The sequence below is a fragment of the Acanthochromis polyacanthus genome, chromosome 8 (assembly GCF_021347895.1).
Source record: "Acanthochromis polyacanthus isolate Apoly-LR-REF ecotype Palm Island chromosome 8, KAUST_Apoly_ChrSc, whole genome shotgun sequence".
Lineage (NCBI taxonomy): Eukaryota > Metazoa > Chordata > Actinopteri > Pomacentridae > Acanthochromis > Acanthochromis polyacanthus.
Window position 1 is genome coordinate 8,269,475 of NC_067120.1, and position 24,020 is coordinate 8,293,494.

General features: G+C 39.6%; 2 protein-coding genes across 2 annotated transcripts; one reads left to right on the forward strand and one right to left on the reverse strand.

Moving 5' to 3' along the window:
- Positions 1 to 2,461: 2,461 nt before the first annotated feature.
- uri1 (URI1 prefoldin like chaperone) lies at positions 2,462 to 15,192 on the reverse strand. Its single transcript, XM_022189634.2, has 11 exons — positions 14,783 to 15,192; positions 13,767 to 13,801; positions 8,353 to 8,431; positions 7,320 to 7,455; positions 6,147 to 6,238; positions 5,988 to 6,051; positions 5,647 to 5,842; positions 5,314 to 5,554; positions 5,016 to 5,167; positions 4,618 to 4,852; positions 2,462 to 3,227 (listed from the first exon to the last, which is right to left on the reverse strand). The coding sequence occupies exons 1-11, from the start codon at positions 14,852 to 14,854 to the stop codon at positions 3,039 to 3,041; spliced, it is 1,491 nt and encodes a 496-aa protein (XP_022045326.1). The 5' UTR covers positions 14,855 to 15,192; the 3' UTR covers positions 2,462 to 3,038.
- A 2,489-nt stretch (positions 15,193 to 17,681) lies between these two features.
- LOC110948149 (protein C19orf12 homolog) lies at positions 17,682 to 20,092 on the forward strand. Its single transcript, XM_022189555.2, has 3 exons — positions 17,682 to 17,817; positions 18,421 to 18,581; positions 18,976 to 20,092. Exons 2-3 carry the CDS (start codon positions 18,422 to 18,424, stop codon positions 19,239 to 19,241), a joined length of 426 nt encoding a protein of 141 aa, XP_022045247.1. The 5' UTR covers positions 17,682 to 17,817; position 18,421; the 3' UTR covers positions 19,242 to 20,092.
- Positions 20,093 to 24,020: the final 3,928 nt, after the last annotated feature.

Consider the following 24,020-nt stretch of genomic DNA (forward strand, 5'->3'; position numbering starts at 1 on the left):
ATATTAAATATCTGACATAACTTCAAACTGTTAACAGTTAATTTTTACAATAGAGATTTTCTAACTGATTGACTGGTTCTGCTTTTATAGTGATTATTAATTGATAATCATGATTATTTAATGTGCTGTTTAATAAATGTTATCCAAATATCTAAGTGACTTTAAAAAAAAAAAGTATTAGCTAGCTTTTATATTTTTTACCAAAGTTAAAAAACAGATGGCAAAAATCAAGTGATATTTGAGTTGAATTCGAGGACAGAAACGACGCTTCAGAAATCACATCACGAAGCTGCTTCTGAACACCTGTTTCTTTCCCACCTGAGGTTCATTAGTGGAGAAAGTGAGGAACAGAGACCAGTTGCTCTTATCGGCCCTGGGTGTAAACGATGTAGCTACAAGACACTTGGATCTTTAATTTCATATGTTCAAATAGCAGCGAGGCAGACATACTGGCTGCTGTTTAATCCATTTCTTCTGTCATTCGGAGCTAAATGCAACTCTTCCTCTCAGCCTCTCGGGCCCGAGCACCTGTCCGGACAACAATACCTGCTCGAGTCCTTCATCACACAACCCCTTAAAATCCCTCTTAATCCCTGAAATGTAGATCTGGAGTGTGTGTGTGTGTGTTCCAGCTCATTACATAGTTTGTATGCTAGATTTCTTGGTAATGTACTTCTGCTATGTTCCAGCATATACCTTCACAGCTTAACCTACATAAGTCCATTGATCTGTGTCTCACCAACACAACGCTAGCATGTTAAGCGTTGCCTAATCTGTCTCATGCTACCTGGATTTTCATATTGGAGAAATAATCCTGATGAAAGGGCGGGGAGGGGGTAGAGTCACCTCAGGACCCGTTAGAAAGCTTCTTATCAGAGACCTGCACTCCCACCATTTAACTAAAACGGGAGTGATAGTTCTTTAACTCACATTGTAAGTCATAGCTCTAATTAAAGCTGCTTTTGGAGGCAGATGAAGTACAGCGGCGTGCATCAGCTGCCCTGCTAATATAATAATAATAATCAGTACAACAGAAACAATGCTGTTCAGTCCACCACGATGGTATTTTTATGTCCACTGAAGATATGATGGCTTTAAGTAAAGTCATTTGGAAATTATTCATTCTAAGCAGCTACAAACGTTCACAGATAACAACACAGTGTCAGGAAAAGTTGGATCTTCTACTGGAATGAAAGAATGTTTTTTTTGTTTGTTTGTTTACATGCAAACAAAATCATCAGAACAGTTACAACAATGCCAGTCCTATTTATTGCATGTATTAGTACAGCTATACCATGTGGAGTTGAGACCTGTCCACCAAGTGCACTCTGTCAGGAAAAGTAACATAAGTAGATAAACTTACTAGAGTATTTCCATATCTTTGTTGGTATCACCATGCACGACAATTAGCACGATCAATCTATGTAAATGCCACAAGTTTGTTTTATCCTATTTGGCAGAAATCTTTGCGTTTTCCTGTTATTTCTGAGCATCTGATGAACAAAAATGTTGATGATTCTTGATCGAGTGAAACTCCGAGGAACAAAACGGGTTAAATTGCATTTGAGACGGCAATTGGTTTGCTATTGTTGTTGTCGTTTCTTTTCATTTTGGTGCCTTTGCAGCTGGCTTTAACCTCTGCAGCAGGTGCCAAAAATTCTTTTATGCAATACAAACCCTGACTACGTTTACTTAATAGCTACAGGTGCATTTCAGATCAAGACTTTAGATCAAAAATGCTTACAGATTACAAAAATTTATATACGTTTTCAACCATTTACAAAGAACCGTTCTCTGCAAATTTTTTAAATATTTCCCCTCAATCGGTGGACACAAACCCAGCATCACACATATGGAGTTCTGCAGTGGTTTTACATTCTACGCTTTTCTACGCTCATTGACTGCAACTATGAAGTGCAGACTGTGATCTCTAAATAAGATTTTCGTTTGGTCTGTAGCAGTGAAGTTTTGGTGTTGCGCCAGAAACACCCAGGATTTGTCTGGCTTCTTTCTCTTCCATTAAGGCTGCGGTTTGACTGAGCTCTTACAAACCAGAGAAAGCGTTCTGTGCTCAATTGGCTTCCAACTTTGATGAAATGTTATTGCTCCCTTAGAAATTTTGGCTGCAATTTGGGCTGGTGCTTTACTTAGCTCTTCAAATTTTAATGCACAACAGGAAATTCACGAGGAGTAACAATAATTCATAAAAGCTCATATCAGCTCAGTCAGTGTCTGGTAATAGCCGTTTAAAGACCAAACTATTTACACTAAGTATCAGGAGCAGAAAGAAATGTTTTACTGCCACCCATTATTACGATGCAGCGTGTACCGCCGATTGGAGGAAAAATTTCAGTTTGTTTTCGAAGATACTGATAAAAAAACAATAAAACTTTGACATCTATCTCTTCGGGGGAACTTTAACATTATCTTTTCTTTCATGGAACATGGAAGGAATCAACAGTAGTAGTCAAAATCATTTATTTTCCTTTCAGCTTCCATCAGTATTCTTTTGCCGTCTTTACATAAAGCTTGTCACAAAGGGATTCGTACATTCATTAGGCAGGTCAAGAGAAGACAATGTAAGAGCTAGTGGCCACCTGATTGTGTTAAATTACAAATTTGTGAAAAAGAAATAAAACTAGGGAACTCGTTCAACGGGGCAACGCCTACAGTCCTGCCTAATCTGGCAAAAACACGGATCAGCTGAAAAGCAGTAGTCAGGTAACCTTACGACAGATAGCAAAAGTGTTCAAACAAGGCCAACAAAAAGATGAGCAACTGTGAAGTGCTTTTTGTACTGTAGGACTAAATAAGCAAAAGAGACATCGTTAAAGAGCGACTGGAGCATGTTAAAAAGCAGTGTTGCACTCAGGCTGTACTATTTCTCATATTTACTGACAGAAACCCTGTAAGAGTAGAAGTGCGAGTGGATGAAGGTGAAACTGAGTGGTTTGCTTTTTGCTCAGTTCATCAGTTGTAAAAAACAAACGAAGGCTTGAGAAAAGAAGTTAACGTGAAGGATATTCGCTCGGAAAGAGTCACTTCTGCTGCAGCCTGGCAGCTTTGAACTTCGATACTCTTTTGGGGAGCTGCTGGGGCGGAGAGACATCGGGAGCCACCTCCTCCTGTTTCCTCTCCAGGATGGTCGGCAGAGCTGGTGGAGAGATGGTGAGGTGGGGGACAGCTGAAGGCATCGGGTCCTTTTCTATCACTGTACCCGAAAAGGCCTGGAGAAGAGAGAAGAGATGGATGGAAGTAAAGAAGCTGATGTTGGGATTTGATCGCTTTTACATCAACTGGAACAAAAAAGACTTTCTGCTATTTTCACGCTCTCTTTTCTTGTTTTCATGCTGAATCACGTCCAGATTACATTTACATTTTTATATCCACTTAGACTAGGGGTGTCAAACATGCAGCCCGCGGGCCAAAACCGGCCCTCAAAGTGTAAAAAGTTACAGAGAAGACATTCATTGAAAACTGTAAATTAGTAAAACTATAAATCTAAAAGAACTTCTAGACCATGACAAGTTGTTTTGATCATACCTCATTGTTCTTTTGTCTTTTTTTGTCCGATTTTTGACGTTTGTCTCTTGTCGTTTTCTTTTTCATTTTGCATTTCCTTTTTGTCTCGCTTTTTTTTTTTCAATTTTTTTTCGCTTTGTTTCTTGCTTTTGTCATTTTTTGTCATCTGTCCATTTTTTGTCACTAACTTTTTTCCGCTAATCTTTGTCTCTTTTTATTTTGTTTCATGTCGTTTGTCTCATTTTTTTTGCCTTTTTGTTTCACGCTTTTGTCGTTTTGTTTCTCACTTGTGTCATTTTGCATCTCATTTTTGTAATATTTTGTCTTGTTTGTGACTTTTGTCGTTTTGATCATAATTTAAAATACTACATGATTCCGTTCCAGATATTTGTGACTAAATGTTGTGTTCCTTTGTCGACACTCTGATCTGGAAGTTGTAATGTGGAAATGATAAACTCAGGCAAAATATTGTTGAAACTGCATGTATTTTTCTTAAGATACCTCAGGTTGTTCATAATGTTTTCTAAAAAGACAATCCCTTACACGTGAGCATTTCCAACATTTTATACTTCTTTGCACTAAAACAAAGAGTCCGAGTTGTGATTATTTAAAGGTTCTTATGCTGTCTGCATTACTTGGATCAAAATGGGCTGAATGTGGCCCCTGAACTAAAATGAATTCAACACCCCTGGCTTAGAGTTCTTCACACTGAAACTACATTAGAGGTTGCGTACACCATTCCAGTTCAAAGCACGTTCTGTCAAATTGAGTAAATTTCTCTCCACAGTCTGCTAGCTTTCTGTTCTGTGTGCGTTCTGCAACAAAATCTGTCGTTTGTACACAATCCAGACTCTGAAAATGGGAACCAAAGCGGCTCGGGCTGATCCACACAGCACAGTTCCAGTGTGTCTTGTGCACGTTTGTTTTTGTGGCACATTTGGCACATGCTAAGTAAATATGCTAACTCGCTAAATATCAACAAATATCTTTCTCCACAATCCCAGACTCCACCGTTAAGAATTACAAACTAATTCTTCAGGCAACAAGTCAAAAAACAAAAAGCAAAAAAAAAAAAAATCATGTTGTCTTTTATACCTCGTATCTGCTGGGGAGCTGCAGCGGCACCGTTGTCGGACTGTCTTCCTCCGTGATGCCGTCGCTGGTGTCGCTGTGCTCGTCGTGGCTGAAGCTGCGTCCGATCATCCGGCGCTCTTCGAAGTCTGCCGCGCTGCTCTCGCTCGTATCGCTGCACACGCTGTTCTCTCGACTGCGTGACTTCAGGATGGACTTCCTGGGGATGGGCTCCCCGTTCTTCACGTCCACAAATAACCTTCACAAAAACAACAGTCCACTTTACCAACCAGAGAGGAAAATGGGAACAGACCTCAAGCCTGAATCTGTGCATTTAAAAGAATCATTTCACACCCAAATTGAGTTCACATAAAAATCATGACGTCAGACTGAATAAATTTGGTTTAATTTGTAGTTTTTACCTGTAAATGTCTGCTGGTGTTGTGATCTTGTGTAGCTCGTGATGACAGTGTCCGTTATTGTGTCCATTTTTCTTTTTCCTTTTTGAGTGTTCTTTCTGCTCTTTTCTTTCGCTGAACTTCAACATGGTGTTTTTTCCTGTGTTTATCCTCACCTAAAGCAGAAGAAAGGCCCAGTTAAAGGGTGACGAGGAAGCTGCCAAAACACAACCGCGCAGCACAATTAAAAAGAAAAGGACAAAAGCTCCAATATCTTTAGCATCCAATCGGTGAAATGTTCCGAGTTATTTATCGCTCTGACCTTCTTGGGTTCGACTGTGTGAGAGAAGAAGATGGTGGGCAAACAATTATCCTCCTCTTCTTCGTCGTCGTCTTCATCCTTTTTCCTGTCTGTGCTGAGCGGTGCTTTGCTGTCAGAAACGGAGCTCCAGCTCGGCTTCAAACTCAGGCCGTTTACTGGAGGTGCCGCCTCGGCCTCCTTCTCCTCCTCTGAGGAAGACGATGACGTGTCTTCACCGTTCATGTCTGCGTTATCAGATAATCTGAAGAGAAACATTTCCAGGAGACATCTTCATTTTGTCCTGAGGTTAGAAAATGGAACTTTATTGAGGCTAGCATGAGTTTGTCAGCGTACCTGTCCTGCTCGTCCTGCAGCTCCTCCAGTTTCTCCAGTTCATCCAAACGAGCCCACAGCTCCTCTTCAGTCATGACCCCTTTTCTACTGCCTCCATCTCCGCTCTCACCTTCATCCTCCTCATCCTCCTCTTTCAGATCCCACACCACGTCCAGCTTGGGCTTAGAATTTGGTTTGTGAGCTATTCTTTGCTTTCCTGTGAAATCACACAGCATAGAACAGAAACAGAAATCTGTCATGGCTACATTCAGTCTGATTTAGGTTCAGCAATAAGTTAAGCAAGGGCCATAAACCGTGATGTACGAGTGAAATGAGGTCAGACAAAAGGCTGACAAAGATACCTTTGGTGAGAGCAGCGTCGTCGTTTCCGACCTCCTCTCTGATGTCAACATAGTCTCCTTTATTCTAAAGAACAAGAGCACTTAACTCAATACATTTGTCCCCGTTTATGTGTTACACAACACCTCATGTGTGAAACAGTTTGAAGCAATGCAACATACGGCTGAGATGGTTTCCAAATCCTTCGCAAATCCGACTCTGGCTTCAAAGTTTTTCATCGTCTTGGACAGATCGTCTAATTCATTCTTCACATCTGTAGAAAACACATTAAAATGTGCATTCAGGGAGACGGGGAAAAAAAAACAAAAAAAACTGGCTGCAGGCAAATAAGAGATTTCAATAAAACATTTAACATAAGAATGACGACCAGCTGCTGAAGAGTTAAAATCCTAAACAAGTTGCGGAGGGGGAGAGAAAAAAAAGGGAAGATGAAAAATGATGACACAAACAGTTCATAATATCTTCTGCCCTGAATACTACTCCGGATCATTAAATCTTCACAACAATTAAGCCCTTTCACTAATAGCAGCAGAGGGCCCTTGTTTCCATGGCGATCGGGAGCCCCTCCAGTCAGTGCATCAACTGGAAGTGAGGAAAGGTCAAACACAGAAGGCCTGACAACTCAGCCGCTGTCTGACACATTTCAGCTAGCTCTGTTTGTATTACAGCACTTAGCTCTGTAATAGCAGGGTGGGCAGGGTCAGGAGACGGGGGAGGAGGGGGGCGGCGGATGGGCTGTGGCAGCACATTTCTGCTTCACTAAACATTCTAATAATGTTCACATCAGAGATCGTTACTTGGGCCCATTTGACTTGATATGAGATTTTTCAGACCTAGAATGAGCAGCGGGGTTAACACACAGCGAAGTACAGCAACACACAGGGAAGTACAGCAGCACACAACCCTCACCGGATCGAACAAACCTGCTGGATCTGACCGCACGACAGGAATGCGTTGTTGGTATGGATTGTTTCTACAGGATTTACAACCAGAGGCAGCGACAGTGGTGCCCTGTAATGTATGAATGCGAGTGCAGCACAGCAGCAGATATGCTTTGCAGCTTGCAACGCACTTTAACCACATGTGAAAAAACCCACATGCATGTGTCAAAAAGCTGCGGCACAAAAAGCATTACAGTGTCTGCTTATCATGATGAGAAATAAACGGTTTGTCCCAAACTCCTGCTGTGAGTCACTTTAAAGCAAGTTTTCTCACTTCAGTGCTCAGAGAAGCAAACCAGACGCGATACACCGACGCCCTCTGCTGGTCCAACAGCAGCATTGAGGCTCTGCATTAAAATCACTGACTGATGGGAGGCGATCAAAAACACTCACATTTCATCCTGTGATCCACGATCTTCTGAGCTTGCTTGGCAGAGCACTTGGCGAACCAGTTGTCACCCAGCAGCACCGTGATCTCGTTGGTGTGCACCAGCTTCCCAGGCATGAAGGCCAACGGGCCAAATGGAACCTGTTCATAGAGGATGGAGGAAAAGCAGGAGAGCAGAGCAGAAGAGAAACACGTCACATGAAGCAGGCGGTGGAATGTGGACATGAAAGTAGGACAAAAAGAAGAAATAAAACTGTCAGTGACGGGAGTGAAATATAAAAAACATATAAACACTACGGTTCAAAAGTTTGGGGTCACAAAGAAATGTCCTTATTTTTGATAGAAAAGCTGTTTTTTTTTATGAAGATAACATTAAATGAATCAGAAATGATCAGTAAATGACTATTCTAGCTGGAAATGGCTGATTTTTAATGGAATATCTCCATAGGGCTACAGAGGAACATTTCCAGCAACCATCACTCCTGTGTTCTAATGCTACATTGTGTAGCTAAAGGTGTTGATTAGAAAACTCTTGTGCGAAGTTTTGTGCAAGTTTTCATGGGAAACATGAAACTGCCTGGGTGACCCCAAATTTTTGAACGGTAGTGTAGATATATATATGTATATACAGAGTCAGCCGCAATAATATATATAGTAGAAGTACTTCTATACATATCGATACCGCCTTCAAAGTTTGATCAAATTACGATAACACTGTGTCCTGTTGTACAATGTTTCCCAGCAGATGGCATTACCCTCATGAATGCAGCATGAACAACTGACGTCTACAACATGCGTGTCTGGAAGGCAACGGCCATCACTTTGAACACCTCTTGTAACTGTAGAGGCCAAAGGTAACGCGTATCAATCTTGTGATGTCTGAATAAAATTGGTATTAAAATATTTACGCAAGATTTCCTTTTCCTGATGTGTGTAATATTATTGTGGCTGACTCTGTATATGTGTGTGTTTACAGACAGCTTCTAGGAACTTAACACTGTTTTGTTCTTGTGTATTTTAAACAATATGAGCGCTCACCATGATGTCATAGGACAGCTGATCAGGCAGAGTTTGGAGACGATCAGTAAGAGCTTCATAGTCGCCTGAAACCTTCCTCCTGCAAACAGATTCAGCAATTATTCAAATAAATGTTTACTTCCACTTGAAGCCACAGCACTCCTGTCCATTTTGGGGTATTTGACTTATCTGAGATAAATCAAAATGGGAACAATGAGAGGCTGTTTCCCTTTCACAGACTTGGTGTAACTCAAGTGGCCTCAAGGTGTCGCTGTTGTAAATTACATTTATTTACAGCTAAACACTGAACAGCATGAAGAGGAAATCAGCACAACAGAGCAGCTAAAAAATAAAATCTAAAAAATTATGATGACTTTTTCCATGATGAAAAAGAAAACAAAAATGCGTTGAGTTTACCTACAACTTCAGATATTCCTTCTTGCCTTTATCAAAAAACTAAACAAAACAAAAACTCACAACAATGCTTGATCAACATAACTCTACTAGCAAAGCTTAATGTCAGCTTCGTCCATCACACAAAACACTCCGGCCGGCTTCACTTCCACAGCAGCCAAAAGAGCTTCATACTGAGTAATAAATCTCTCACTGGACGGCCTCAGTTGGAAGAGTATCCTCCCCTTTACACACTCCTGCTGCACCCTAATGTTCCAAACAGACTATTTTAACGGCCACTTTAAAATCCAATTACTAAACGGCTACAGCAGCACAGAGAGCGATACTTTTATGTAAGGGCTGTCATGGATATAGTACTTTAATAAGATCTGTTTGGTATAAAAGCAGGAGAATGGCACAAACTATTTTTAATCACTGAAGACTTTCTGTCCCAGTTTTTAAAAATTACGGGTGTAAATAATAAAATTGATGCCATTTTATCCTGATCTTCTTCATGGTGGCTCACTGTCATATTTTGGGGATAAGACAAAGCAACTGTTTCAAAATCAAGTCAAACGTAGTCAAAAATCTGCTCTGAAAGGGGCTTATCTAACTTTTGAGGTGGCTGTTCTTGTAAATCCAGACTGAAATGACTTACAAAGTGAGTGCAGAGCTCAGACACAAAAGGGGAAATACTGGACTTCTGACCTTATAATGCCATAATTCACAAACCGGCAAAAACTCTTTCATGGACTTTTGCTGCTCCCTTTTAATTGGAAAAAAAATCCACACTGGTTTCTTGCATTAGGACTTTGCTCACACACACACACTGGCATTCTTTCAAACAGCTTTTGATAATGTTTTTTTGGCCTTTTATCCACATGCAAGAGCAGTTTTAGGCCACTGATTTTTCTGTAAAACTCCATTTGAAAGGCCGACTTACAGACAGCAGGCCTGAACAATTCTAATTAAAATCACATTTTAAACAACGCAGTTAAACAAATCCCAAAGGCTGCATGTTAGGATAGATGTTATCCTGCACATCTACTGCCGCATCAGTGGGTTTACAAGTTCATACCAACCTACCGGTGTGACAGTCACACTTTTGATGGTATCTTATGTAATAATGCTCCATCACATGAATAATTTAACTGAAGCTTGACTTTTAAACACTGGACTGCAAGTCAAATCGTAGCTGCAATGTCTGTCAGTGCGAACTATGCCGTTAATTAATAGCTATTAGATATTTTCCCCAAATTGTTTGGCCCTAGCAGACAGGGACACACTTAGACTTTTGGAAAAAAATAATGCAGATATCAATGTTCATTTCCTGACTGGGTTTTATCAGATTCATTGTGTGACTCTACAACTAAGCAACCAACCCTCTGGTTCCTGCTACAGCCCCAGTGTACATAAATGCTCACATGGCAGGTGTTTTCAGGTGACCATAAATGAGCATGAAGCATCTGTTGCCTGAAGACTTATTGTTTGGATCTACACACCCACAGAGGTGCTAACAGGTGTTCCACCAAATGAGACCACTGTGTGGATTAAAGCTGGGCGGAAACGATGTAAAGCGGCTGGATTAATGTGGAAAAAAAAGAAGAGAGATGCCAATGACAGTCTCTGTGCACAAACAGTGTTTATAGAAGCTCTAATCAGCAGGAAGTGAATCACCGGTATGGGTCTAACACGGCTGGAATTAAATACACACTCCTGACTGATTTGCTTAGCACTAAGATCCCAGTTTTTTGCTCATCAGTTAAGTTTTGTTGCCATTTAACTGACAAATAACTGCAGTCATTTCCACATAAGACAGAACAAAGCTGTAACTTTGGCTCTGTGTAGAAGTATTTCCTCCCCTCACATGACATCAGAGCTCATCTTCCACCTACCAGAGCGACTCCCAGCCGCGTAATCAATACGAAAAATACGAAAAATCCACACCCCGCCTCTGGCAGTCAATGACAACACACCTACGGTCTCAAAGTAAGTACAGCCCCACAGCAGTCATGGTCCACTCACAGCTGTTTCCACTTAATCTGCCTGATCAGAGATCTCCGTACACAAAGTGGCTACATGTCAATCCCTTTAAACGCAGCCGCATTTCCATCATCTGTGGCTTCGTCTCTCCGTTGAAGAAGAAAAAAGAGAAGCAAGGAACTGCTGTGAGGAGAAATGAATGAGATGTTTCCTCTGAATGGATCAGCTGTTGTGTTTGCAGCCTATTGTGGTTTTATTTGCAAAGAAAATCAGATGTACTTTCTAAAATGCAATAATAAAAAGGCACACTGTTGCTTTAACCAGTGTAGCAGAAGAAGTGATGTCCTCAAGCACAACAAAAGTCAGTGAGGAATATCTCTACATGTTTTTATTTAAGTAAATACTTTGAGAAGCATTTGCACATTCAATAAAAAGATGGGAATACGTACTACTACAGAATCAAATAAACACGCTCCGCTTAAAACAACCCCCGTCTTATATATAGTGCCTCTAAGTGCAAGAAATAATAATATATACTGGACGATACACCTACAAAATGACACATCTTCACTACAAATCAGGTCAAGGCCATACACCCAAAAAGGCAGATCTACATTATGCACAGGTGATGCAGGTGCAATATGCATGAAATACTTCAGGTAGTTTCTGACATATGCTCCAGAAACAGAATCAAAAAATATTTGAAGTGCCTCACAATGACCTTGAAAATCAGGTCAAGGTCATGCACCCCAAAAGGCACATCTATACTACATAGAGATGGCCTGGGTGCAATATGAATGAAAACCCTCAAGTACTTTCTGAGATATGCTCCGGAAACGAAATGTGGACGTACGTACGTACGGACAGACGGACGTGCCCACGCCAATATCCCCCTTCGTGCCTACGGCCGGCGGGGGATAAAAATGGTGAATCAAAAAATCTAAATTTGATTTTGATTCTCCACCTGAATCTGTTATTTGTACAAAAACTACGCTGACCTCGCCTCAATAAAGTCCAGTCAGCTGCAGCGTGAGATCAGTAACTGCTCTTTAGCAAACAGTTTCTCATCACACACGACCATGAAGGAAGGTTTCATATCAGCAGTAAATGGTTTGGAAGTGCCTGTAAGATGAGCAGAACAAGTTCTGGTGCAAGCAAAGATTACTAAGTGAGGGAGGATCATCTAAGAGAAGTGGGACGTTTGTCGCTGACTGACGTCTCCCTCCGTCTCCTGCTGTCTCTGTTAAAACTATCATCTTAATTTAATTCTGATACGTCACAGCAGGGAAAGCACAAGTGAAAACAAAACGAATAAATAAACGTAATCATGGCTGCATTATGTGTGGCTGCTTCCGTTTCCCCCTATTTCGCTCACTCTCGCTGTTTCCTGTGACATATTTTCAGGGCTGATAATGTTAAAAGCAGCACCTGTTTATTTTGGGGTTTTTTTTACCAACAATAAAACGGCAGAACAGCTTTCTGGAACGAGCCACAGCGCTGCATTCAGCCTGAGCAGATGATAATGAAGTGGAACAGAATATAGCTGTACTGTATTAGAAAAAACTGAGATTGTGATATTTTGTTTTTTGGTAATACTGCATGAAAAAAATACTAAAATTTTCACCAGATGACTTGAATAACTTTAAGTGGAAAGAATGAACCATTCTGGAATAATTGGGGTGATTTTGTAAGAAAGTTAATCTGTCTTTAAAATAAAAAAAAGCTGAAAAATGCTGGCAAAAGGCATCCAAAATGTGGTCAGATCTGACTTTTGGCTTTAAACTATCTTAAATCTAAATAACTTCTATCAGACAGACTTTCGTTTAGTCGTGGAAAACAAGAATTATGAAAGCTTTCTTTGTCTATTAAGCCACAAAAAAAGTTGCAACATGATGTATGTGAGTTAATTTTTCTTATTTTACACTTCACTTTAGGCAACGTGACTACTGCATCGACACACGGGTGCCTTTAGCCCATTCAACAGTTAAACAGAACAGCTGAATACCAGTGTGAGGCTGAGCAGAGCTGTTTAAGTTACTGAAAAATCTATTTATCTTACATGGATTCACCTTGATAAGCAAGACCAGAAGAAAAACTAAAAATCCTGACCCACTTTTATGACGCTTTCTGAGCAAAATAGGACAAAAGAAATCTGATGTCTCAGCCCAGTTAAGTTCATTATAAAACAGTAATACTGAACTTTTGAATAACTTCAAAAGACAATAGGGTCCATATATAAATGAGGGACTTTTGAAGTCCATGGGATATATCTTGCATACATTTTTAGTAAAAATAAAAAAAAGAATGTTTTTATGTTCATTATGATCATGTCTTTAAAAATTTCAGAATTTTTTATTATGAAAAGAATTGCTTTTTAATAAAAAAATGACTGGATATCAATAAGATGTCAACTAAATAACCGTCCAAATTTAATAACAACCACCTTCTAATTAGCTAAACAATAATAATATGAGCTGGTTCAAGAAATAGTTTGATTGTGTTCTTTTTATTAAGTTGAGATAATCATGACAGATGTTTCTTTTTTGGAAATATATCAAATTTTATATGGAAAACAGCAAACTGTATCTGTGTCTGAGAAATCACTTTCAACTAAGTTCCCCATTACAAAAACACCTCTCAATGAGTGTATTAATTCCAGATCACATGACCTGCTCCACATGATGTCATTTCCTCCTGAAGAAAAGACTGATAAGACTCCAAGACTTTCTGAGTTATTTAATATAAAGTAGTCAACATGTTTACTACAATATCTTTACAAATAACTTCCAGTTTTACTCAGTCGTGTATATAATATTTAGAAGACTCTTTCTCTAAAAATGTCATGTGGTGTTTAGTTAGAATAAAAGAAATGTTGATTTTAGGTCTGAAAACAGCAAAAATGTCAACTGCGTTAGAAAAAGTCCCACAATTATATATCGACCCTATACATGATTTCGCAATCCCTGCCTGTATCTCTGCATGAAGATTTCTGTAGAATTTTCTGCAAAAATGCAAACATTTTTTTAAGAGCACACACTGAGAGGACTTTTCATGCTTACCAGTGCTGCATCCGACTTTCACAGTCTTTCACCACCTGTTTTAGGACAAATAATTTCAAGATGAATGGAGCAGAAAGTCCACACAACTTTTACACTCTTGTGTCCAGAATATAAAATAACAAATGATCGATGGTGCTATCAGACGGACTCTAAATTCAGAAGTATCTTATTATCCAAATATGACAAGACAAACACACAAATAATAAACATTACTACACAGTTACAGGGAAATTCACATTTATACCCGACCGATTCAGGGAAGCAGAAGAGGATGGCAGCTGTGAAAACGACATCCAAATGGTCAGGACATCTGCACAAACATCCCTTTACTGCAGTTTCCTGCAGTTTGACTGAAGCCCAACCACAGAAATATGAAGCTCAAGTGTCATTGGATTATTAGACAGTTAAAGTCAAGTCGGTGTAATTCATAGAGAACATTTAAAGCACATGAGCCAAAATAGCTTCCAATGGAGGGAATAATACAAGATCAAATGTTAATATTAAGACCCTAAAATGTGATGTGATCTACTGTAGGAATAATCCCAGGGAAGAAGTGCTTACGTGTTAAACTCCTGATCAGAAATGGGGAATATTCATCTGTATGGGGTTGAAGATTGACAGATTACACCAGCTAGTTAATGTACTGCTTATAAAAGACATGCAAAGTCTGGTTTTAAAAGTGTGAAGTGGATTAATTCCTGCAAAAGTGGAAAAGAAACGAAACTAACTTTAACTCCCTCCACCTCCTCCTCCTGGTGCTGCGTTTAAATAACGTGCAAATACAGGAAGCTTCTAGAAAACTGAGCCAAAGCACCAAAATATCAGCTCGCAAATGTGATTGATGATACAATTCGGTGCTCATACGTCCTTATAAATATCATTCCATGCTTTAAAAAGCCCTTCAGCACACCCACTCGTGGCTCAGAGACACACCGCGTGGTCTGGAGCTCAGCTAACGTTCCTCACTAGCCTGCAAAGAAGAAGGGAAACTGTTTGGTGACAACTGCTAAAATTACCTTTTCGTGTTGCTCTCGGAGCCTGACTACTCCGCCTACATGCTCCACGTTCGTTTGACCTTTTTCAGCCATTTGCCGAGGGAAGAGCACAACGTGGAATAGGGTGGGTGTTTGTCAGTGACCCCAAAACAAAAAGCTTCAGGGGTTGTTGTGAGTCCTAAAGAAGTGTTTATGAAGGCAGCAGCCGCTTCCCCTCGGCGCCGTTCTGCTCGTATTCATCAATGGGGCAGTGATAGTTATCCACACTCTCGGAAGTAAAAGCATCTCACACTCTCATTTCAGGGTTTCTGCATGGTTTTCCAGAAATATCCGCCGCGGTTAATATCCAGAGATTAGCAGATATTTTCCTCGTCACTCTCGCTGCGCCGTCCACCTCGGTCTCGTCGTCAAGACAACGGTGATGGAAGCAGAACATCCGGTTAGGGTATTCAAAATAAAAGACGTCGTTTGCATAGTCAAGTACACACAACATGCCAGGAATTTGGTTTCGGCTGTTGGTGTCACCCTAGGAATATGGAAAGAGAATAAGAAGAAGAAGAAGAAGAAACTATAGAAAGCAGAACAGGACAAAAAATAGTAGTAATAATAATGAATATAACAGTATATACAGATATTTATAAGCTATTTTGTTATTATATTAGATTATTTCTAAAAACAGTAATTAAAAATAATATTAAGATTTTTAGTGAATAAAAGTGAACCACTGTGTAAATTTAATGCATTACAATTTAACCAACCAGTAACACTTTTGGCCCACTCTAAACTTCTTTAAGTCACATCTACTTAGTTTGGAAAAATTGTTTTGGACTGCCATTTGTTTAAAAAAAATGTTATTTCACAGATTTTCCACGTTTTTAAAATTAAAGATAATTAAGTATTCATTCATGTGTTTTATTCATTTTTATTTAACCTTTATTTAACCAGATAAAAGACCCATTGAGATTGAGACCTCTTTCACAAGAGAGGAAGCAGCAAAACGTCAAAGTAAACAAAAAACAGACAGATAACAATAACAACAAACATTAAAATATTAAATGCAAACAATTAGATACACAAAATACAGTTCACTGTAACACAAAGGTCCAAAATGATACATATGTCTACATCTAAAGTCTGTTAAATCTGTTAAAATCACAGAAAGTATTAATCTAGATGTTGACTGTTAAAGAATAAACTAACACACACAGATTAAAAACAGTAAATAATGTCCACATACAAAATATGTATTTTACAAATGGTAATATATTCTTTGAAGAGTGCAAAATAAAACTATTTTGACTGTATTTGAATAATCCAGAAATACAATTAGTTTTACAGATATTTGTCATTTCACAGGAAAAAAGTATTTAAATTAAGGATTAAGCATGGTAAAGTCAAACAAAATCACACAAACCGTATAGATTTATATGCTTACTGTAAACTCAAAAACAAACACAAAACAATTCAAAAGCTTTAAATAATGTCAGCATCACTATATTTCATAATTCCTTCTTTTGAAAAAACTATAGGTTGCTAAATTGAAAATAACCTGGCCAGTTATCACACAAAGGTAGTGAAGTGAAAGCGTGAATGTGGTGGAAACAACCACGTAAAATGCACATCAAAATTGTAATTTAAAAATGTGTCGCTTCAAAAAAAAGCTTATTTTTTGGAGTCCTTGTTTGTAATTTATTTTGAAGACTACAAGTTGTTTTCCGTTTTTAAACTGCTAAATGCCGCCAGCTTGACCATCTTGACGCAGCTGCTCCACTGTTTCTCCCGGTGTACTCTGGGTAAATGTGGATGTAAACAGTGGACATAATGAATAAAACCGATGCACCGTTTAGCACTTAACAACACAGCCACAAATACAACCATTCCTCAGACATTTGGCCGTTAGAAAAGCAGAAATGACCTTAATCCTGTCCACGTTGATCTGCGTGTTTCTGCAGGATTTTGCACATTTGGAGCTCATAATCAAACAAACATTCATATAAAAGAGCATTTATGTGTCAGAGGAGGTGAATTAGATCAAACCTCACAACTGCAGTGAACTAGTTTGGTTTTAAAAAGTCGTATAATAGATCCAGGTACCAGCCCCCTCGGTGTCGGATGCTCACTGGCTGCTTGTGCTGCTTTTATGGCGATCGGAAATATCAGCAGCAGCGACTCAACACAGACTCAGGAGAGTACAAGTAACACATGAACTGTAATTTAAAATGAAACGAAAAATTACATGGAAATTCAAAAGCGCATTATTTCATTATAGTGCAAAAATCTTTCTGACCAATTTGATAGGAATTGAGTGGCAAATATTGATTAAAATGTTTTGCAACTTTGCATAATGTCTGTGCACGTAGACTTTATCACTAAAAATGCTGTGCAAGTAAATGCACCATACCTCATCAGTTGGAGAAGCTATGAATATTCTACTAATAATAATAAGAAAAAAAATCAAAATAATAACAGCAACAACAACTACAACTACAACAACAATAATAATATAATAATATATGATAATAATAATAATAGAAAGATAAATAAATATCTCCTTATAATATCTTTGATTCATAGAATATCAAAATGGAAATTTATCCTCTAAGAGCATTTTTTGATGATACTAAATAAATTAATAATTTAAATTTAATTAAATGTAATTATATGAATGTCACATGATTGACATAGAATCGCGCTGATCAAAAAACTGTTCGTAAAGATGAAAAAAAATAAAAAAAACACTTCTTGTTATTAGTCAGCAGCCCAAAGAGAATCCGAGGCTTTGTGATTTCAGATTTAAAAGGTAAAAATCCTTTACACCAGAACAATGTTGGTTTTCGTCTGTGCTTCTGTCTGTTTTCATTGTTTTACCACAAAAAGCAGACAGTTCTGGATTAGTCGGGTGTCCTTGAATGCAGCATCTTCTTTTTCCCATCAGACACCGCGACTGGTCAGAGTCAGACAGCAGACAGGAATCATGAGAAGCTAATAAGCTTCTGACACTGTTACAAAAAGAAGCTCAGTGAATATTAATGAAGATCTAATAACACAACAGTAAGGTATGTAAATATTAATTATTGTGGTTATTTAACTGATTATGAGGTGATATTATTTAATACAAAAAAGAACACAAAAAGAACCAATGTTAAAAATGTTAGCTGCTGATGCTTTCTGATGCAACCAACTGTGATCTCAGTAGATAGTCACCTCTATATTTTTAAACTGTGTGACAAAATATTCTGTGTATTTAAATAAGTAGCTAACTCTACTATACCGAGAACTGCAGTTTCTGTCATGTGTAACACTTGACCTGTAGCTGTATGTAATTAATGGAAGAAATAAGGCAGAAAACAGTATTAAAGAAAATACTAAAAACCCAGCTCTTCACTGACTGCCTTTGCACTTGACAGAATGCAAAAGAATTAAAATAAAAATAAAATCCTATTACGTCTGCTCTGCCTGTAGGCACCAAGGTCCTATTATCACACTTGAACTTGTTTTATGACCCTCATCAAGGGTGGTTTTCTGTATATATTCTGTATATTTAACATATCCTGCCCTCTGTATGTTAAACTGCTTAGTGTGAGTGATTTTTTTTAACACGACTGTACTGAGAATTGCAATTTTTCAGCCATATGTAACGCTGAACCTGTGATCCACAGCATGTGCCATCGGATCGATGATGTTATGAAGCTGTGCTGTGAATTATCGGCCAACCAGCAAATCCAGACCACGGTGAAGGGCTCGGGGAAAGGAGCAGCAGCAGCCGGAGGACTGGCCTTCGCTGGAGGGCTGGTCGGGGGTCCTCTTGGTATTGCAGTAGGTGAGTAAGTGAAAAAAAAAGGCAACAAATTCACTTTAGACCGTTAAACCTGACACCACAGGTCAAGCATTAAACAAATCAGAGAACAGGGAGTCTAGGTGATTAATATCAATATTTACTGTTCCCAATACAAAGATTATCTCTGCCTCTCTTCAAATCCAGACTCAAAACTCATCTGTTCAAGATTATTTATTGTCTCTAACTGCCTCTTTCTTTATGTATGTTTTTTTTTATCTCTATATATGTTTTTAAAAATCTTTTTGTATGTTTTTTACCTGTTCTGTTGTATTTGTTTTTCCTGTAAAGTAACCTTGGCTGTCAAGAAAAGATTAGTGTTCTGGCTGTATTCTGGACTGATCACTGCTGTTGCTTCCTTTGTGTCGAACCCCTGTAGGTGGCGCTGTCGGAGGCCTGCTGGGCTGCTGGCTGACCAGCGGACAGTTCAAACCGCTGCCTCAGATCATCATGGAGCTGAGCCCTCAGCAGCAGCAGAAGCTGTACGACGACCTCATGGCCGTCCTGGGGAACATCCAGTGGACAGACGTGGCTCAGCTGACGGCTCTAGTGATGGGAAACGCCGCCCTGAAGCAGCAGCTCACGGCCGCTCTTCTCGGCTACATCACCAAGGAGCTGCAGGCGGAGGTGCACTATGTGGACTAATGGAAAACTACTGGACAGCATAGTCCATCCTGTATCGGGGTTTCTGCAGATGTGACCTTCTATCTACACACCTCAAGGACAGAACCATAGTTACCATGTCTTGCTGGTCTGAGGGACTGATGGTTTTGAGGAGATAGGGATGATAATGAACGCCTGATAGTCCTAAGCCCACCCCTCAGCTTTTCTTTTGTCCTCCTTAAAAGTTCGGTGCACTTTCTTAATTTTGTCACTTACCTCCTGCAGACCTACTTGACCTTTCTTGTAAGAAAGAACCCACTAATGGACAAACTCTAAGACAATCTTTATTGTTTCAGACATTAGCGCTCTGCTGGATCAAAGCATATTTAATTTCCAACACATGGATTAGAGCCTGTTTAAACACTGGACTCACCGGCCGACATGCTCAGGAGGACAGAGTCTATGAGAGGAAGGTGAACTGTTTTTTTTTGTTTTTTTTTAATGAAGCTGAAGATCATTAAATGTGCAACCACATTTTATAAAAACAGGTACACTGGTTAAAAGCAGATCAACACAATAATGGTGTCTATTAAAGCAGTAACTTATTAAGGGAAGTGCAATTATCAGTTGAAGGAATTATTTATTAATTATGATGATCAGTCTGGCTTTTAAAGTTGTTAATTGAAGACCTGGCTGAGTTCTGCAGCTTTACAGTGGCACAGTTTCCATCTTGTTCTGCTGCGGTCATATTTACATTCACAAGATTATGGTTGTTGTGTAACATCTTGTTTTGATATAAATTAACAGAATATTCAGTATTGTATTATGAATTTACCAGCGTCTGTACAGAAGATTGAACTCTTTCAATAAAAACAGAACAAATGTGGACTTCACTGATTGAGTTTACATTGTATGCTTTGTTGTTTTTGTTTTGGAATGAATGCATGTGAGATTGGTCTGGTAGCAAATTTAGGGGGTACTAGCATAACCCAGAATTCTAGCTTCAGGTTTACATACTATCTATGTTACCTTTATGTACGTATGGTCCTGAACAATCAAGAATTGTGCCTTTAGATATCTCTATTAATACTATCCAAAATGTATTTTGCAGTTTCTTTTGCGTATCATGTTAAACTGGGATTTTAAAGGCACTTGCAATAACACAATAGCAAATCTCTTCGCTGGAAGAGCCACACACTAGTTCTCCTCCTTCCTCTCAGTTTCATGACAAACACATTCAGCTCTGTCCAGCTTTGGGACAGCTGCTTCACCTCAACACTCCATCTAAAAACTGGAAAACTCTTCAACATCTGACATGTATCTCTTTGTCTAAGTCCACTATATCCAGTCAGAGGCTGCAGTGGCAGCTGCTCCAATCATCCAGAGTCAATCATGTTACCTTGCTGCTGCTGAATTCACATCAGCTCCAGAGACGTTCTACCTTCGTCTGTGGAGGAAACAGTCAGAGCAGAGCAGAAACATGACAACTTTTCTCCACAGAGCAGTAAAGTCTGATCTGACCTTTAATGTTCACACTTTGCTGTGATTCTTCCTCATGTTCACATGAATCACATCAACTACATCCTTTAGAAAACTGCTTTCTGTTCACAACAGCCTCTGAAACACGATGACTGTGGAGAGTGTGAAGAGAAAAGACCGAAATGAGAAATGAATGTGACCGCAGATGTAGAAACATGTCAGTCTGAACTTCTGATAGAAATGTTTCATTGACAGGTAGAAAGTGAGTCAGACAGGTCCTTCAGGCTCAGCAGGAGTCAGAGAGACAGTCAGTCTGTTGAAGGAAAAACCTGCCGGCAACCAGGTGATGTTCACACAGTCTGTTACCATGGTAATTGGACTTTCCTTTATCTCAGAGCAACAAACTCAGAGTTTTCACTATAAACCTGCTTTCTGGATCAGAGTCCTGCTGTAGATCCTGTGTTTGCAGAAAGTCATGAAAGCATGGTTCTATTCTTTCACCTTTGATTTGAACATTTTTACATTTCATTTCTGCTGAATGTCTGTCCTCAGTTCTACTGCTGACACCAAAGAAGAATTAAACAAGGAGTCTGCTCATATTTAACATCTCTCATGGTTGGATCTGTTGGGGTGCGGCCAGTAGGGTTTGACCTATTGAGCAGTGGCTGGCAGGTTCGGCCTATTGGAGTTGTTATAGAGCTAATGTATAACATCTATTGTAGTACAGCTAATGTATTAGATCTAATGTGTTACAGCTAATGTTACATATATTGAACTGCAGCTAATGTATAGCAGTGTTCCAGCGTAAGTGTTCCAGCCATTGCTCGACAGCCATTGCTCTGTCAACACCTTGGATCAGATAGCTTTAGCCGGATCCTCTCCCTACACACCTGGTTTCAGTCTACATGCATAGCATTCAACATGGTTTTTGTTGAGAACTTCAACCTGTTCTGGGACTGTCCCTCACATTTTAAAAGCAAAGGGATTCACCCCAACAAGCATAATAACCAAATGCAGAGGAGGAAGGTGGACATACTGTGTCCAGGAGACCAGGTGGAAAGGTAGTAAAGCTAGAAGTTTAGGAGCAGGGTTCAAGTTGTTCTATCATGGTGTAGATAGGAAGAGAAATGGAGTAGGAGTTATCTTGAAGGAGGAGTTTGTTAGGAATGTCCTGGAGGTAAAAAGAGTGTAAGATCGAGTGATGAGCCTGAAGCTAGAAATCAAAGGTGTGATGTTCAATGTTGTTAGTGGGTATGCTCCACAGGTAGGATGTGAGCTGGAGGAGAAGGACAAATTCTGGTTGGACCTTGATGAAGTGATGCAGAGCATCCCTAGAAGTGAGAGAGTTGTCATTGGTGCAGACTTCAATGGACATGTTGGTGCAGGAAACAGAGATGATGAGGGGGTCATGGGCAGGTTTGGTATCCAGGAGAGGAACGCAGAAGGACAGATGGTGGTTGACTTTGCAAAAAGGATGGAAATGGCTGTAGTGAATACTTTCTTCCAGAAGAGGCAGGAACATAGGGTGACCTATAAGAGTGGAAGTAGGAGCACACAGGTAGACTACATCTTGTGTAGATGGTGTAATCTGAAGGAGATCAGTGACTGCAAAGTAGTGGTAGATGAGAGTGTAGCCAGACAGCATAGGATGGTGGTGTGTAGGATGACCCTGGTGGTGAAGAAGATGACAAGGGCAAAGGCAGAGCAGAGGGCCAAATGGTGGAAGCTGAAAAAGGAAGAGTGTTGTATGACTTTCAGGAAAGAGTTGAGACAGGCTTTGGGTGGTCAGGAGGTGCTTCCAGATGACTGGACAATTATAGCAAATGTGATCAGGGAGACAAGTTGGAGAGTACTTGGTGTGTCATCTGGAAGAAAAGGAGATAAGGAGACTTGGTGGTGGAATGAGGAGGTCCAGGAGTGGATCCAGAGAAAGAGGTTAGCTAAGAAGAAGTGGGACACTGAGAGGACTGAAGAGAGTAGACAGGAGTACAGGGAGATGCAGCGTAAGGTGAAAGTAGAGGTGGCAAAGGCCAAACAAGGGGCTTACGATGACTTGTATTCTAGGTTGGACAGTAAGGAGGGAGAGACTGACCTGTATAGGTTGGCAAGGCAGAGAGACAGAGATGGGAAGGACGTGCAGCAGGTTAGGGTGATAAAAGATAAGGATGGCAGTGTGTTGACAGGTGCCAATAGTGTGATGGGAAGATGGAAAGAGTACTTTGAAGAGTTGATGAACGGGGAAAATGAGAGAGAACGGAGAGTAGAAGAGGTGACTGTTGTGGACCAGGAAGTAGCAAAGATTAGCAAGGATGAAGTGAGGAGGGCATTGAAGAGGATGAAGAGTGGAAAGGCACTTGGTCCTGATGATATACCTGTGGAGGTATAGAAGTGTCTTGGAGAGGTAGCAGTAGAGTTTTTGACTGGGTTGTTCAACAGGATCTTAGATAGTGAGAAGATGCCCGAGGAATGGAGGAGAAGTGTGCTGGTGCCCATCTTTAAGAACAAGGGAGATGTGCAGAGTTGTGGCAACTACAGAGGAATAAAGCTGATGAGCCACACGATGAAGCTATGGGAAAGAGTAGTTGAAGCTAGACTAAGGGCTGAGGTGAACATCTGTGAGCAGCAGTATGGTTTCATGCCAAGAAAGAGTACAACAGATGCAATATTTGCTTTGAGGATGTTGATAGAGAAGTACAGAGAACTGCTGTTGTTCTAAAAATGTCCTGAAAAAGTTCTGCGAACACAATTCAAGTATTCCTTTCAGCTGTTCAGCATTTTTTGTAGTGGTTTTAACCTCTGCTTGCTGGGACAGCCCACGTGATATTTGCAATAAATATAATTTCTTTAGGGTATTTAAAATATAAAACTCACATGTGAATTACTGTAATTACAGTCCAAACAAGAATACCAGACATACCAAACACACACCCACAGAAATATCCTACTTGCCATAATAACCATAAATGTCATGACTGAATACACCATTAACTGGAAAAATGTGCAATGTTAATGTTTCACAAAGACACGGTTTCACTATTATGCACAGACATGAATTTGCACATTTTGACTGGTCGAAAAAGAAACTGCTTTTGGCACAACACATGTTGCAGATATAAACCTCTACACTAGACTGATCAGAAGTGGACTGGATTACACCAGAGAGGTCTAAAAGTCATTGAAACACATGCTGTGATCTCTGATACCTTTGCTATATTTAGATCTAAAAGAGCAAATAAATTCAGTTCAACATTCATTGAGATTTTACTGCTTTTTTTTTTTGCTTTATTTTGTATGTAGACGACACTAGATGTAGTGATAACAAGACGACATGGTCATCAGTAT